Genomic DNA, 12966 nt, shown 5'->3' on the forward strand with positions numbered 1-12966 from the left:
ATGTTCACATGTGGCATTTTGCAAGAGATGTATCCAGCACACACTTACCCACACTATGTTGTTGTTTTTCAATGAAGGTGGCTGGAAGATGCCGTCATCTGAAGGCACAGAATTTGTGTTCACAGTCAAAGGAGTTTTAGCAACGTTCTCCAGGTCTAGCAGGTTCCCTGTGGTGACCACTGTGAATGGATGAAAGTCGGTTAGAATATTTATTGAGGCTCCTTTTCTTCTTAACAGAACGTGAAGCAGCTTATAAGAAGTAAAAATGCAGTCAAATACTATAACAGAAATCCAATTTAAATATCCAGGGGGGAAAAAGACAACAAAAACAAACCTTACCTTGGGGATAGTCTAGAATCCAATGGGCCAGTTTTCTGGGGCCGCGAGCCACAGGCTAAGAGCCAAAAGTGTCCTCACCAGCCATTCCCAGTATATATACTTTAAAAAATGAGGATGAAGTTAAATGAATTTTTATGGGCTGCAAGAGGAGCTGGCACAGAGCAGGGGGAGGTGGATGTTAATGAGATATGAGGTTACAGAGGCCAGCTTGCTAGGGTGCATGGTTGTAGCAGGAGAGAAGGAAGCAAGCAGGCAGGGATTCAAAACTGTGTTTGTCAGCTCACTACTGGTGAGCACAGTTTTTCAAGCTGGTGAGCCCTCACTGAGCTCTGAACAAGGTGAAGCCAAATCCAGACAAGAGAAAGGTGATGCTGGTCACCAAGACCAGCATGCTAGAACAGCCTGGCTCTTTGCTGCTCTTCATCATTTTCTCAAGTTGCCTTCCACCTCATAGAAACTTAATATTAGCATAAATGCCTTAAATAAATGCATGTAGCACTGGGATTTTGTAATTGTAACTCCCCCCAAAACAGTTAGAGGGAAGGCCAGTACAGATTGGAACACACTGCTAAGGAAAATAACTCTTCCCCTCCAGCCTCCTTTGCTAATCAAAAATATCCCTTTCAGCAGCTTTAAGCCTGGGGTGGGGGGAAGAGAGGCATATCCCCTCACAATTTTGGTCCACATAGCTTCAACCAAAGGTGTCATGACTGAAACATAATTTATTTTTATTTTTCGTGATGAATAAGAAATCCCTAAGAGTCATATTAGGACAACACATTTTTGCATTCAAGTCTCGAAAACGGCCTACTTTTTTCTTTTCTTCAATAAGCATACATTTGAATTGTAGAAATCCTCCGCAATGCAAGGAAGCTGAGAATTTTCACAGACAAGCAGAGGGGTTTATAGAAGCAACTTGATCAGAAACAGGAGGGGCATCTGGCTGCCCACCTTAGTCACCAAATTATCCTTAGTGAGCTCTACAGCCTTATTCTCAAGGTTTGAACTATCAAAAATTTGGGCAATTTTTAATCTTCTAACCTAAACCCAGAGAGAGAAAGTGGAGTTCCTAATCTTCAAATAGGAGACTAAAGCCACATTGCAAGTCTACGCTTGACCCTGGATTTGAATCCGGATCTTTCCGTGATCACCACACAGTCAACTGGCTCAGGGATCCTTAAAAATCAAAGCTGGCTTATACCGGAGGTGCAAGTGGAGACAGTGATGGGGAATAAGCAAAAAATCTGGCAGGCATGCTTTTCCTAAAGTACCTGAGCAGATGCTTTTTTTTTTGAAAATTTGTTACCCATTGCTGATGACCCAAATACTGTTTGGCAAAAAAGATACTCTACTGATGGATGTTTACCTCTTCCATGCTTCAAAAAATACAGATGTAGGATTTCTAAGAACCAAAAAAGCCAACACTTGAACATGGTCAAAACACACAAGTAAATTGCTGTTAATGATATCTGTGTGCCATAAACCATAAACCCCGGGACCATAGAGTTTTCAAGGCACGAGAGGAGCAGAGGTGGCTTGCCATTGCCTTCTCCCGCATAGCAACCCTAGTCTTCCTTGGTGGTCTCCCATCTCTCTGTAGCCAACCCTGCTTCACTTCCAAGCACTGATGAGAGTGGATTATTCAAGCTGCCAGGTTACTAAAAAGGTAAAGGTACATGTAGTTCCCTGCGCAAGCATCAGTCATTTCCAACTTTGGGGTGATGTTGCTTTCACAACATTTTCACGGCAGACTTTTTTTTTACGGGGTGGTTTGCTATTGCCTTTCCCAGTCATCTACGCTTTCCCCCCCCCAGCAAGCTGTGTACTCATTTTACCGACCTCGGAAGAATGGAAGGTTGAGTCAACCTTGAGCCAGCTATCTGAACCCCACTTCTGCCGGGATCGAACTCAGGTCGTGAGCAGAGTTTGGACTGCAGTACTGCAGCTTTACCACTCTGTGCCATGGGGCTCTTATTGCCAGGTTATTACTAGGGCTCAAACTGGATGAGAAGTAGTCATGGATCTCCTACTGCCTGTATTTTATATATCTGTGTACTTAATTTATAGTGCACCGTTCTCACTAAAATTCAAGGCACATTACAGGATATAAAGCAGTGCAATCAAACACCATAAGACAACCAAAGAACAATGTAGTAGGGCTAGGATTACAGAATCAGAGGACTACACAAGCAACAAACTTTCAGTGAGGCAAGGCATGCTACAAACAATACAGAAAGGAGATTAACATGGAAGACGACGATGCAGTTTCAGGTACATCTGCCCCAAATACAGATCGAGTGTGGGTCAGCATGGGACTGGGGAGACCAAGGTTCAAATTCTCACTGTGCCATGAATTTCATTGGGTGATCTTGGGCCAGTCACATACCCTCAGCTTCACCTGCCTCAAAAGGGTGTTGTGAGGATACAGAATAGAAGAGGGGAGAACAACGTATGCCATCCTGAACTCCTTGGAGGAAAAATGGAACAAAAACGTACAAGAAAAAAAGACTGGAGATGCAGAGGGAGTGGAGAGGGGGATCCATCCTTCCACCCCAGCACTGTTTTCCCATCAAAATTGCCTCCCCCCACTACTCACTCAGAAAAAAAGGGGGGGGGGGAAGGACAACATCTATTGCTTTCCAACCAGAGCTAACAGGAAGATGTAGGTGTGGTGAAAGGATGAGGCCATGGGAGGATTAAGTCTGCCTTTTCTTTGCAGTTCCAGCCCAAAATCAACACTATGCCTACCGCGTTGGAACACACAACAGTAAATTTCTTAGCACCTTACCTGCCTCGACCCCAAAGAATGATTTAATGGTCTCCTCCAAAAGAGGCTGGGTTTACAAGCCTGATATGGATGAGAAGGTTATTGGTCCTGGGCTTAAATTGATTATCAACTAAAGGTTTTTGTTGCGTCTATCCATAACTCCCCCGCCCCGCTTTCCTCCCAATCGGTGGACCTCAGCAAAAGAGGCACCGTTGTTTGGTTTTTTGGAGGGTATTTTCATTCTGGAGTGTTTCTGGAAGACTGGCCGTCCCTCCCAACGACAAATGGGAAGCATCGCTTTTTAATCTACAACTGTCAGTCTGCATTTGCAGAATCACATTCCGAGATCTCCGCCAGAGGCTGCTTACAGTCTATCTCCCTCCATAAATTTTAAGCAGCACGTATTTAGGCTTTTGTAACACGCATGTTTATTGCACTTGTTAATTACTAGGACAGGTTAATTATAAAGACAGATAATGGCCTCAGACCCTTATATCTGTAAGACTGTCTCTCTCTCATAAGCTACCGCGACAGCTTCGCTCTGAGCAGGGCCTTCTGCAGGTGCCACCCAAGATCAACAACTAGCCCCTACACGCACCACCTTCTCTGTAGCGGCCCCGCCCTGTGGTACGGCCTGCCCGACAAGTCAGGAAGCCTCCCATTTCTCAAACTGCATAAAACAGAATTGTTCAGGAGGGCATTTTTATGATGGAAATAGAGCTACAATGTAATAGATGGGCCCAGCAGCATTCTGTGCACTGTTTAACATGTCACGTTTAAGATCTATGCTTTGTTCAGATGACGGCTGTTTCAAGAAGAAGAAGATGAAGAAGATATTGGATTTATATCCCGCCTTCCACTCCGAAGAGTCTCAGAGCGGCTCACAATCTCCTTTCCCTTCCTCCCCCCCTCACAACAGGCACCCTGTGAGGTGGGTGGGGCTGGAGAGCGCTCTCAACAGCTGCCCTTTCAAGGACAACCTCTGCCAGAGCTATGGCTGACCCAAGGCCATTCCAGCAGGTGCAAGTGGAGGAGTGGGGAATCAAACCCGGTTCTCCCAGATAAGAGTCCGCACACTTAACCACTACACCAAACTGGCTCTCCTACACCAAACTGGCTCTCCTCCAAGATTCTGCAATTCCTGTCCCGTTGCATTCCTTATTAGTTGGATCATCCTGTGGACAGCATAGATTTACACTGTGTAGTCCACCTTGAGTCACATTGAAAAAGGCTTGTGATAACAATGTAAATAAAATAAAATAAATACAAACATTTTTTATAAATCTGTTAGCAGCTCTAGGGGGGAAAAATGGGATGAATATAAAAAGCGACTGCGAACTAGTATTTGGGGCTGTGGCACCATTTCTCTGTCCCAGATGTCTGTTACCTCATGAAGCCTTTTGGAATCAAGCAAGGCTTTGTTTGTTTACTTCATTTATACCATGCCTTTCTCTCCAACGGTGACCCAAAGTGGCTTACATCCTTCTCCCCACCTCCACTTTATCCTCACAACCGCCCAGTGAGGTTGGGTAGGCTGAGAGTGTATGACTTGACCCAAGGCCCCCCCAGCCAGCCTCCGTGGCAGAGTGGGGATTTGAACCTGAGTTTCCCAAATCCTGATCCAACACTCTAACCACTGCACCACATTGCTTACAGAGGATTCCTTTGCTATTATACCCCTGCATAACTCTATACGATCCAGCTTGGACAGGAGATTTATACGTAGAAACTTTCTTCTGTGCCATTTTCCAGGACTGTAATGGCTAGGAAAGTCCCCCCTCCCCCCCGCACCTTGTTCATTAAAGGCTATAGTATGTGCAATTATTACAGATCATTACTAAGAAGATATCACTTAAACAATACTCAGAAGGCTTGACCCCTTCCACACTCCTGATCGTTAAAAGAATTTTAATGGGCCCTGGTAGAGATCTTTGAGAAAACTGCTCTTGGGGAGCTTGCCGCATTTCCCCCTTCCTTCCTCCCAGAGGAATAGCCGGCAAATAGGATTCATTCCAAGGGAGCCGCGGAGGTCAAAAGGACAGTTAAGATCTTGATGGATTTCAATCAAGGGTCAACAACCTCTGTATACATGACATGCGGCTGAATTTCAGTAATAAGTAACTCTCACCTCCCTGGAAAGAAGGGGCTTCAGTGATTTGATAACCGAGAGTGTGCCTCCCATTTTGTTTCTAAGAGGCTTCTGCAGGCATGGGGATAACGGCAGCCGTGTGGGAATTGCACCCAAGTGGACGGCATTAGAAAGGCACTGCATATTTTTAGAGATACACACACTGCAGTCTCCCAGGCATATGCTTGTAATAGTACACAGAACCCTGCCCCAAGGTTAGTTGCACTCTTGTGTTTTTAAAGAAAGAGACCCTTCCCCTGGGGCATGCGCTGCCAGATTCTCCTCATTCATTTCCTCTCCAGAGAAGCATGCCTTTCAGTGCCGCTGCCATGGGTTACAAGCATGCTGCGTCCTCCAAACAGGGATTTGGGCTGGGCAGGGGGAGGTGTTACCTCCCTGTACTTATACTCTCTCTACTGCTTTAGGATCTAAAAATATTCTTTTATAAAAAGGGTAGGAAAAGGTAAGAAGCACAGGATCCTAGAATTTTACAGCAAGTTCCATGCTTGAAGGATAAAATCAGCCTTGCTCACACTACCTTGCTCACACTTTGGGGAGGGACGGTGGCTCAGTGGTAGAGCATCTGCTTGGGAAGCAGAAGGTCCCAGGTTCAATCCCTGGCATCTCCAAAACAGGGTCCAGGGCAAATAGGTGTGAAAAACCTCAGCTTGAGACCCTGGAGAGCCATGAATGGGGCTGTGGCTCCGTGGTAGAGCATCTGCTTGGGAAGCAGAAGGTCCCAGGTTCAATCCCTGGCATCTCCAAAAAAGGGTCCAGGCAAATAGGTGTGAGAAACCTCCGCTTGAGACCCTGGAGAGCCGCTGCCAGTCTGAGAAGACAATACTGACTTTGATGGACCCAGGGTCTGATTCAGTAGAAGGTAGCTTCATATGTAGGAGGGATGGTGGCTCAGTGGTAGAGCATCTGCTTGGGAAGCAGAAGGTCCCAGGGTTCAATCCCTGGCATCTCCAAAAAACGGTCCAGGCAAATAGGTGTGAAAAACCTCAGCTTGAGACCTTGGAGAGCCGCTGCCAGTCTGAGAAGACAATACTGACTTTGATGGACCAAGTGTCTGATTCAGTATAAGGTAGCTTCATATGTTCATATGTGCCCAATCAAGTGCCATGGAGTTCAGCCCAGGTTAGCCCCCTGCTGGTCCATATAGCTGCGGGTGAGGGAGGCACTCACTGAGACTTTGAACACTCCAGAAGTGCAATGGAAATGCTAAGTATTGTTATTAGCAGACACTTTGAATACAGAAGATCTCCTGTTCAGTCCCTGGACACGCCATTGAAAGGAGTCTCTGGAAGAAGGGCTGCGAATGATGTCCGAGTGCTACCTTGGGCAGCGATTCCCAGTTTTAGCAGACAGAATGTAGACTAGGATGGCCAAAGGTCTGACTCAGGGTGGCAGCTTCACAGATGAACCTACAAAGACCCCCTTTAACAGTCCCACGTGCTTGATCACTTACAGCCTTTCGGGGAGGCAGAGTGCTCTGAGTTTGGGCTGCTGGCCCCTTCTCCTTCCAACATGGCTCTTTCCCTCTTCTCCTTGTCTGCAACAGAGAGAGTCAGACAAATGTTGTTAGTTTACGGATTCCTGGGAAAAGTTAGTGCCAGTGTTCATTTCCCTAAGCCAGCAAACTTGCTGTGTAGCTTACAGTATCTCACTTAGAAATGAAAGCATTAGTTCTACGTAATTCTTGCTTTCTAGACAATTGCTTCCCGAAGAGGCTCATGTCAATCAAGAAAGACAGGTGCCACGCACAAGAGAAGTGGAGAGAAGGAGAAGGAAAAAAAGAGACCGACAAGCCTGACAATGCTGGTATAGCAAGCAGAGTGCTGAATTCAGATACGGGAGACCCTAGTTTGTACCTCCACTCTGACACGAAAGCTCCCTGGGTGACCCCACACCAGGGTCCAGGCACCATGAAGCCCACCAACACTTCTCCTGCTGCCTACTAAGTGCTTTACTTTGTGACCAACACTGAAGTCCTCAAGCGGGCGGAGGTTACAAGCATCGAGGCACTACTGTTGAAGACGCAGCTGCGCTGGGCAGGGCATATTTCCAGGATGGAAAACCACCGCCTTCCCAAGATTGCCCTGTATGGCGAACTTTCCACCGGCCATCGAAATAGAGGGGCACCAAAGAGGAGGTACAAGGACTCCTTGAAGAAATCCCTTGGCACCTGTCGCATCAACCATCACCAGTGGTCTGACCTAGCCTCAGATCGCAAAGCATGGAGGCACACCATCCGCCAGGCTGTCTCTTCCTTTGAGAACGCACGCATAGCTGGTCTTGAGGACAAAAGGAGATTGAGGAAGAATCGCCCTGCTACAGCACCAATCCCAAATCAGACTTTTCCCTGCAGCCACTGTGGCCGGATCTGCCTGTCCCTCATTGGTCTTGTCAGCTACCAGTGAGCCTGCAGCAGACGTGGACTACTGCACCCTTCTTAAATCTTCGTTCGCGAAGTCAAGCCGAGAGAGAGAGAGAGAGACTAAGTGCTTTTAGAAAGTGGGTGAGGCCAGGTGGGGCTTTTCCCAATAAAGCTTCTGACTGGAAATTTGACTGGCTTTGCAGATTTTTTTTTTAAATGCTGCTTTGGGAGCAGCTGACGCTGCAGCATGAGGATCTTCACTGTGTGACTGAAGGGAAGCTGTGTCGAAAAGATTCGAGAACCCCTGCCCCTAGATCATTCTCTCAGGCCAAACCACTTCCCAGGATTTTTGCTGTAAGGATAAAATGAAGAAGAAGAGGACAATGATGCAAGGTGCTTTGGAGAGAAGAGAGGGGTAGAAAGATCCAAAACAAGCAAAAAATGTATTCATATACAACTTGGGTCAAGCTACCTATGTATCCTGTCCTTCCTCAAAAAAAAATCAGGGCAGTGTGCCTGGCTATTTTGTTCCCTGCAACAACCCTGTAAGATAGCACAGAGCACAGAGGAAGCTTGATAACATAGTGGGGGCTTGAAACTTGGAACTTTACTGGTATTCTGGGCTCTATATAAAGAGCACAACCTCCTGGTAGATCTTCAGCCAGTGAAAGAGACCTCAGCATCCTTTCCCCCTGATTTCTGCAGTCTTGGGACACCTGGCATGAAATCAATCCCGATGTGAGAAACATGCACAACATCTGAGTACGTATGTTGGGAATCCAAAAGGCACAAAGGCCAACTGGGCAATAAGTAACGCCCCCCCCCCCCATCACAAGGCACCACAAAGGTGGCCCTTTTCCTACCTAGAAGCTGATCTCCACATAGCAAACTACAATGTTGGAAGGGTCCCAAGCTTTCGCAGCCCCTACACACCCAACATCTATTGCCTCATTTGGCCTGATGGCCCAAATGACAAAATGTACTCGTTCACATTAATGTTTTTTTAAACCCTCTCTTTTAGCCACGGAAAACAGTCCCTCCAAGATGGCTGACAGCACTTAACATGCAAAATTACAATACAGCTGAAATAAATAAAAAAACCCAGTTAAGTAAATAAGACCAGATCATTCCCCACCTACCAGATGCTGGTATCAAGGCAGCTGACAGTTTCTGATACGAGGTCTTTAAGTGTCCTTGATCCTTCACCAAGCACAGAGGCCATAAACTCACGGCAGTTTGTTTCTGCCAGCCTTCAGAATGGAAGGGGGGCAGAGGGGAAAAAGGGGGGCTCCCAGGCAGATCTATCTGCTCAACCTTTCACTGCTGCCAACAGCAGAACAGTTGTGGCAAACAGAAAAGGGCCTTCCATTTTGGCATGACCCCAAGACTTGCAAAGACCATCCAATCAAGCCTAAAGTCTGTTTTGGAATGCTGCCCAACCAGATGGCTGCTGCGCCTACCAGGCTGCCACTGACAAAAAGACAGATGGTCTCTTGCTGTCAATGTACCCTCCATTGGCACCTCACAGCTGGCTAGGGCTGGAAGATGCCTCTCGAAGCATTGGCTCAGGGATGGTGTGTGAGGAGAATGGATCACAGGGGGCAGAAGAAAGCACTTGGGTGGTCACTTAGCAACCAGACACACCCCTCAAAGTGCCAAAAGGCAGGAGTGGTTGCCATCCGACTGCCTGCATACTTCTGTTGGACAGACCTCCACTTCTTTCTGCCTCCCACTGGGGAGGATTATTATTTATGCAATGCTACCAATGTACTTAGAGCTTGTCAGAGTTGCCTAAGTAAAGACTCCAGCCCTCTGCAAACTGGAGATTATTATTTAAATTTAAAGCCGTGAGGGAGACAGCAAAGACATGGTATTGTCATCTTTATTTGCCGGCTGTGCTCCTAGAGTCGCTTGCAGAATTTCAGAGCAGGAGAAGGGCCTGGGGGAAAAAAGCTGGAAACCCAACTGGGATGACCACCAGAGAGAGAGGACATGGGTAGGGAAAAGGGCACCCTGGGCCTTCACTGCAATAGGGGGAAGAAGAATAGAAGGAAATTGGGTTTATACCCCACCCCTCACTTGGAGTCTCAGAGTGGCTTACCATCTCCTTCACTTTCTCTCCCCACAACAGACACAGGTTTCCTCAAAACGAAAGATGGCTTGGAAAAGGGATTTGGAGAGCAGCAGGCTGTCAGCCAGGGGTAAGATGGTGCTGCTCAGTTTAGCCCTGACCAGTGGCAACAGATGGAGTAATGTTCTCCAGAGCTGCTGTTAGTGGGCTCAGAGCCAGGGGCTCGGCCAGGCCAGGCGTAGTGTGGGAGGAAGTGATGGGAAACCTACACTGTTGCCATTGTTGCCTTGGCCCCCATCTGTGCAGAGTCTTTTTCTGATAGGGTCAAATTGGCTCAGCTTGTTCCTGGACGCTTTTAATGCCCCATTCCATTTTGTCTGCCATTTCTGCCAGCAGCTCCACAATTCATTATAAGACCGTCAGCTTCCACCAACAGTGACAACAAAAAGTGACCCCGAGCATCAAACACTGGCAAAAACAAAGGGAAAAGAAACACTTGGAGGGGGTCGGGGAGGCGGGGATGGAAGAGTTGCCTGGTACTCCATCACGAACTGGCTCCACTGCCTGCTGTCAGAGCCATTAGAAGCCTGTGGTTAGATTAGTAATGCAATCAGAATTTCATTCACTGTTCCTTCCTTCTTCTTTTTTTTATAAAGTTCTCCCTGTGGAGAAAGTGGGGAAGAAAAGAACTACACCCAAATTATTTGGAAAACCGAACAGGCACTGAGAGCCAGGCTCACACACTCACCTTCTTTGGATGCCTGCCAGAATTCAAACGCCACTTTGAACGCCTGAGCGACTGTGAGGGTGACGGCTTGGGCCTGGGGGAAAAAAAGGGAAAGATAGCGATTAAAAACGGTGCATGTTCCTCGTGTAGATTTAAATCATTTGGAGGTTCTGCTCAGCTGAGATATGTTAAACCAAGAAACTCGTTACTCCTTCTACGGTTTGACGAAGTCCCACACTGCTGGTCCAAGAATTAATTCAATATTCATGCCGGCATGCGCTGGTACAGAGAGACAGCTGGGTGAACTCCAGGGGTGAACTCACGCAATTCATTTTGAGGGTGCCTATACTCAATCTGTTATGAATGACCCTGTAACAAAGGAGTCATCTGAATGCTCCAGTGGGTACAAGCTTACACCCTGATGAACCGTACTTGTACAGATGGCCAATATGACGAATTTTCAACAACACAGAAAACCAATAGTGATGTACTGTGGACTAAATATTAATGTGCACATGGGGTAAAGAAGGCACAGACCACTAATTCCCCCCTCCCCTGCTATTACGCCGGTTCTGGAAGAAGACCAAGATCTCTTAAGGAAAAACTCTTAAGCCACCACAGGGTACCTTGACTTCAGGAGCACCGTGCTATTTCAGCACCGAAATGCTGAATTCATTATCTTCATGGGTGCAGCCTTAACTGAGTACAGAAGTGCTTATACGCTACCAGGTTTCCAAGATGTGCTGTCAACTGAGTTTGCCCCCCAACCCACAATATCATTCTCCTTTGGAGTGTCAAGAGCAGGGCTGACCCCACCCAGCAGGCCAACGTGCATTTGTCCGTGCACTTATTAATCTCTCAGAAGGGACATACGTCCTCTTTGTTTTATTTCTTATTTGGAATAATAGATTAGAATAGTAGATTGTAATGCATCATAGTGAATAGGAGAATGTAATGTAATTTGGAATAATAGATTGAATCGTATTTCTCTGGTCTGGGGACAGGGGAGATAACTCTACACAGGTAATCATCCCACTTCGATACTGTAAGGTTGCCTCCATGCTTGAGAGGAGCTGGATGGAGCTTAATGGCAGGGTCTCAGTTAATTACTCTCAGCATTCCACAATTAAGGATACATCTGCCCATCAATCTCCAATTTTGACATATTTATTTCCTTCACTGATTTCAGGTTTTCACGGCTGGTAACATCATTAGGGTTTGTAGAAACTTTCGGGCTCAAGTGCCGTGTTCTACTGTTCTACTGTTCGTTCTCGGCTGCGGAAAACATCCTCAGTGGCATTGCAGCCGGAGCAGGCGCTCTGACCTTCTTGGCTGCTCAATGCACAGCAGCCAAGAAGGTCAGAGCGCCTGCTCCGGCTGCAACGCCACTGAGAACGAAACGTCTGGAAGAAAAACTTTCTCCAGTAGAACACGGCACTTGAGCCCAAAAGATTCTACAAACCCTAATATTTCCCTCACTGTTTTCCCTCCCTGGAATTAAACCTATACAAATGGTAACCATGTAAATTAAGTTTCTATATGTGTGGACTGGTAATTTCCATTTCATTGTATCTGAAGAAGTGCACACAAAAGCTTATACCTTGAATAAAACTTTGTTAGTCTTAAAGGTGCCACGGGACTCAAACTTAGTTTTGCATTTGCCAAGGGAAATGGAGGGGACACATGTTAATATAGGAGCTTCTGTCTCAATCTTCATGCCCCAAACGTCAAAGCTGTCTCTCCTTGGAGTAGCGGAGTTGGTAGGGGTCTTGACATTGCCACCTTCTCCAAAGGAAATACACACAATGGGCATTTTCCCACAGAGCTTACCTCAGAGCGACGTCCCTCTTCACCGCGCAGCATCTGCGCGGATTTCCCACCAACTGCTCCGCATAACCAGGAAGAGCCGCGGCTTTTGCGTCGCTAACATAAACTGGTTTTTAGCGGTTTACATCTGCGACGCAATAGGTCTGGCACTTCCTGGTTATGCGGAGCAGTTGGTGGGAAATCTGCGCAGACGCTGCGCGGTGAAGAGGGACGTCGCTCCGAGGTAAGCTCTGTGGGAAAACGCCCAATGTGTTTCTTTGCTTTTGAGCCACAATGCAACAGGAAACAAAGACGAAGAAGATGACGATGAAGAAGAACTAGTAGTAGTAGTGAGGAAGGTGGGGCTGAGAGACCTCTGAGAAAACAGCGAGAGAAGTATGACTGACCCAAGGTCATCCAACTTGCTTCATGTGGAGGAGTGGGGAATCAAATCCAGTTCTCCAGCTTAGAGTCCACCAGTCATAACCACTACACCAAACAGACTCTCAGTTACAGCTACCTTGTCCTCATGAACATAAATATTTCTCCTAAGAACTCAAAATGCCTCATACAATTATCTCCAATCATCTTCACAACCACTTTACCAAGGTGGGGTTCTTCCTGTATAGCAAAAGATGATGCTCGCCCAAGGCTTGGCCAACTGGTCACTCACCAAACCAAATAAAGCTGGGCAGGTGAGGCCTGCCAGGTGCTTGGATACCCCTCCCCTAATTTTTCGCTGTGCAAG

At 46.9% G+C, this 12966-nt stretch overlaps 1 protein-coding gene across 1 annotated transcript in view; it reads right to left on the bottom strand.

The window, feature by feature from the left end:
- The window catches only part of LDLRAP1 (low density lipoprotein receptor adaptor protein 1), a 94297-nt gene that overhangs the window by 13087 nt on the left and 68244 nt on the right, over positions 1 to 12966 (bottom strand). The window contains exons 5-7 of the mRNA XM_060257551.1: positions 10434 to 10506; positions 6706 to 6789; positions 49 to 179 (exon numbers count right to left, since the gene is read on the bottom strand). Of these exons, the coding sequence (XP_060113534.1) occupies positions 49 to 179; positions 6706 to 6789; positions 10434 to 10506 (288 nt within the window). The remainder of the gene's footprint in view (positions 1 to 48; positions 180 to 6705; positions 6790 to 10433; positions 10507 to 12966) is intronic.

The sequence above is a fragment of the Heteronotia binoei genome, chromosome 17 (genome assembly GCF_032191835.1).
Source record: "Heteronotia binoei isolate CCM8104 ecotype False Entrance Well chromosome 17, APGP_CSIRO_Hbin_v1, whole genome shotgun sequence".
Lineage (NCBI taxonomy): Eukaryota > Metazoa > Chordata > Lepidosauria > Squamata > Gekkonidae > Heteronotia > Heteronotia binoei.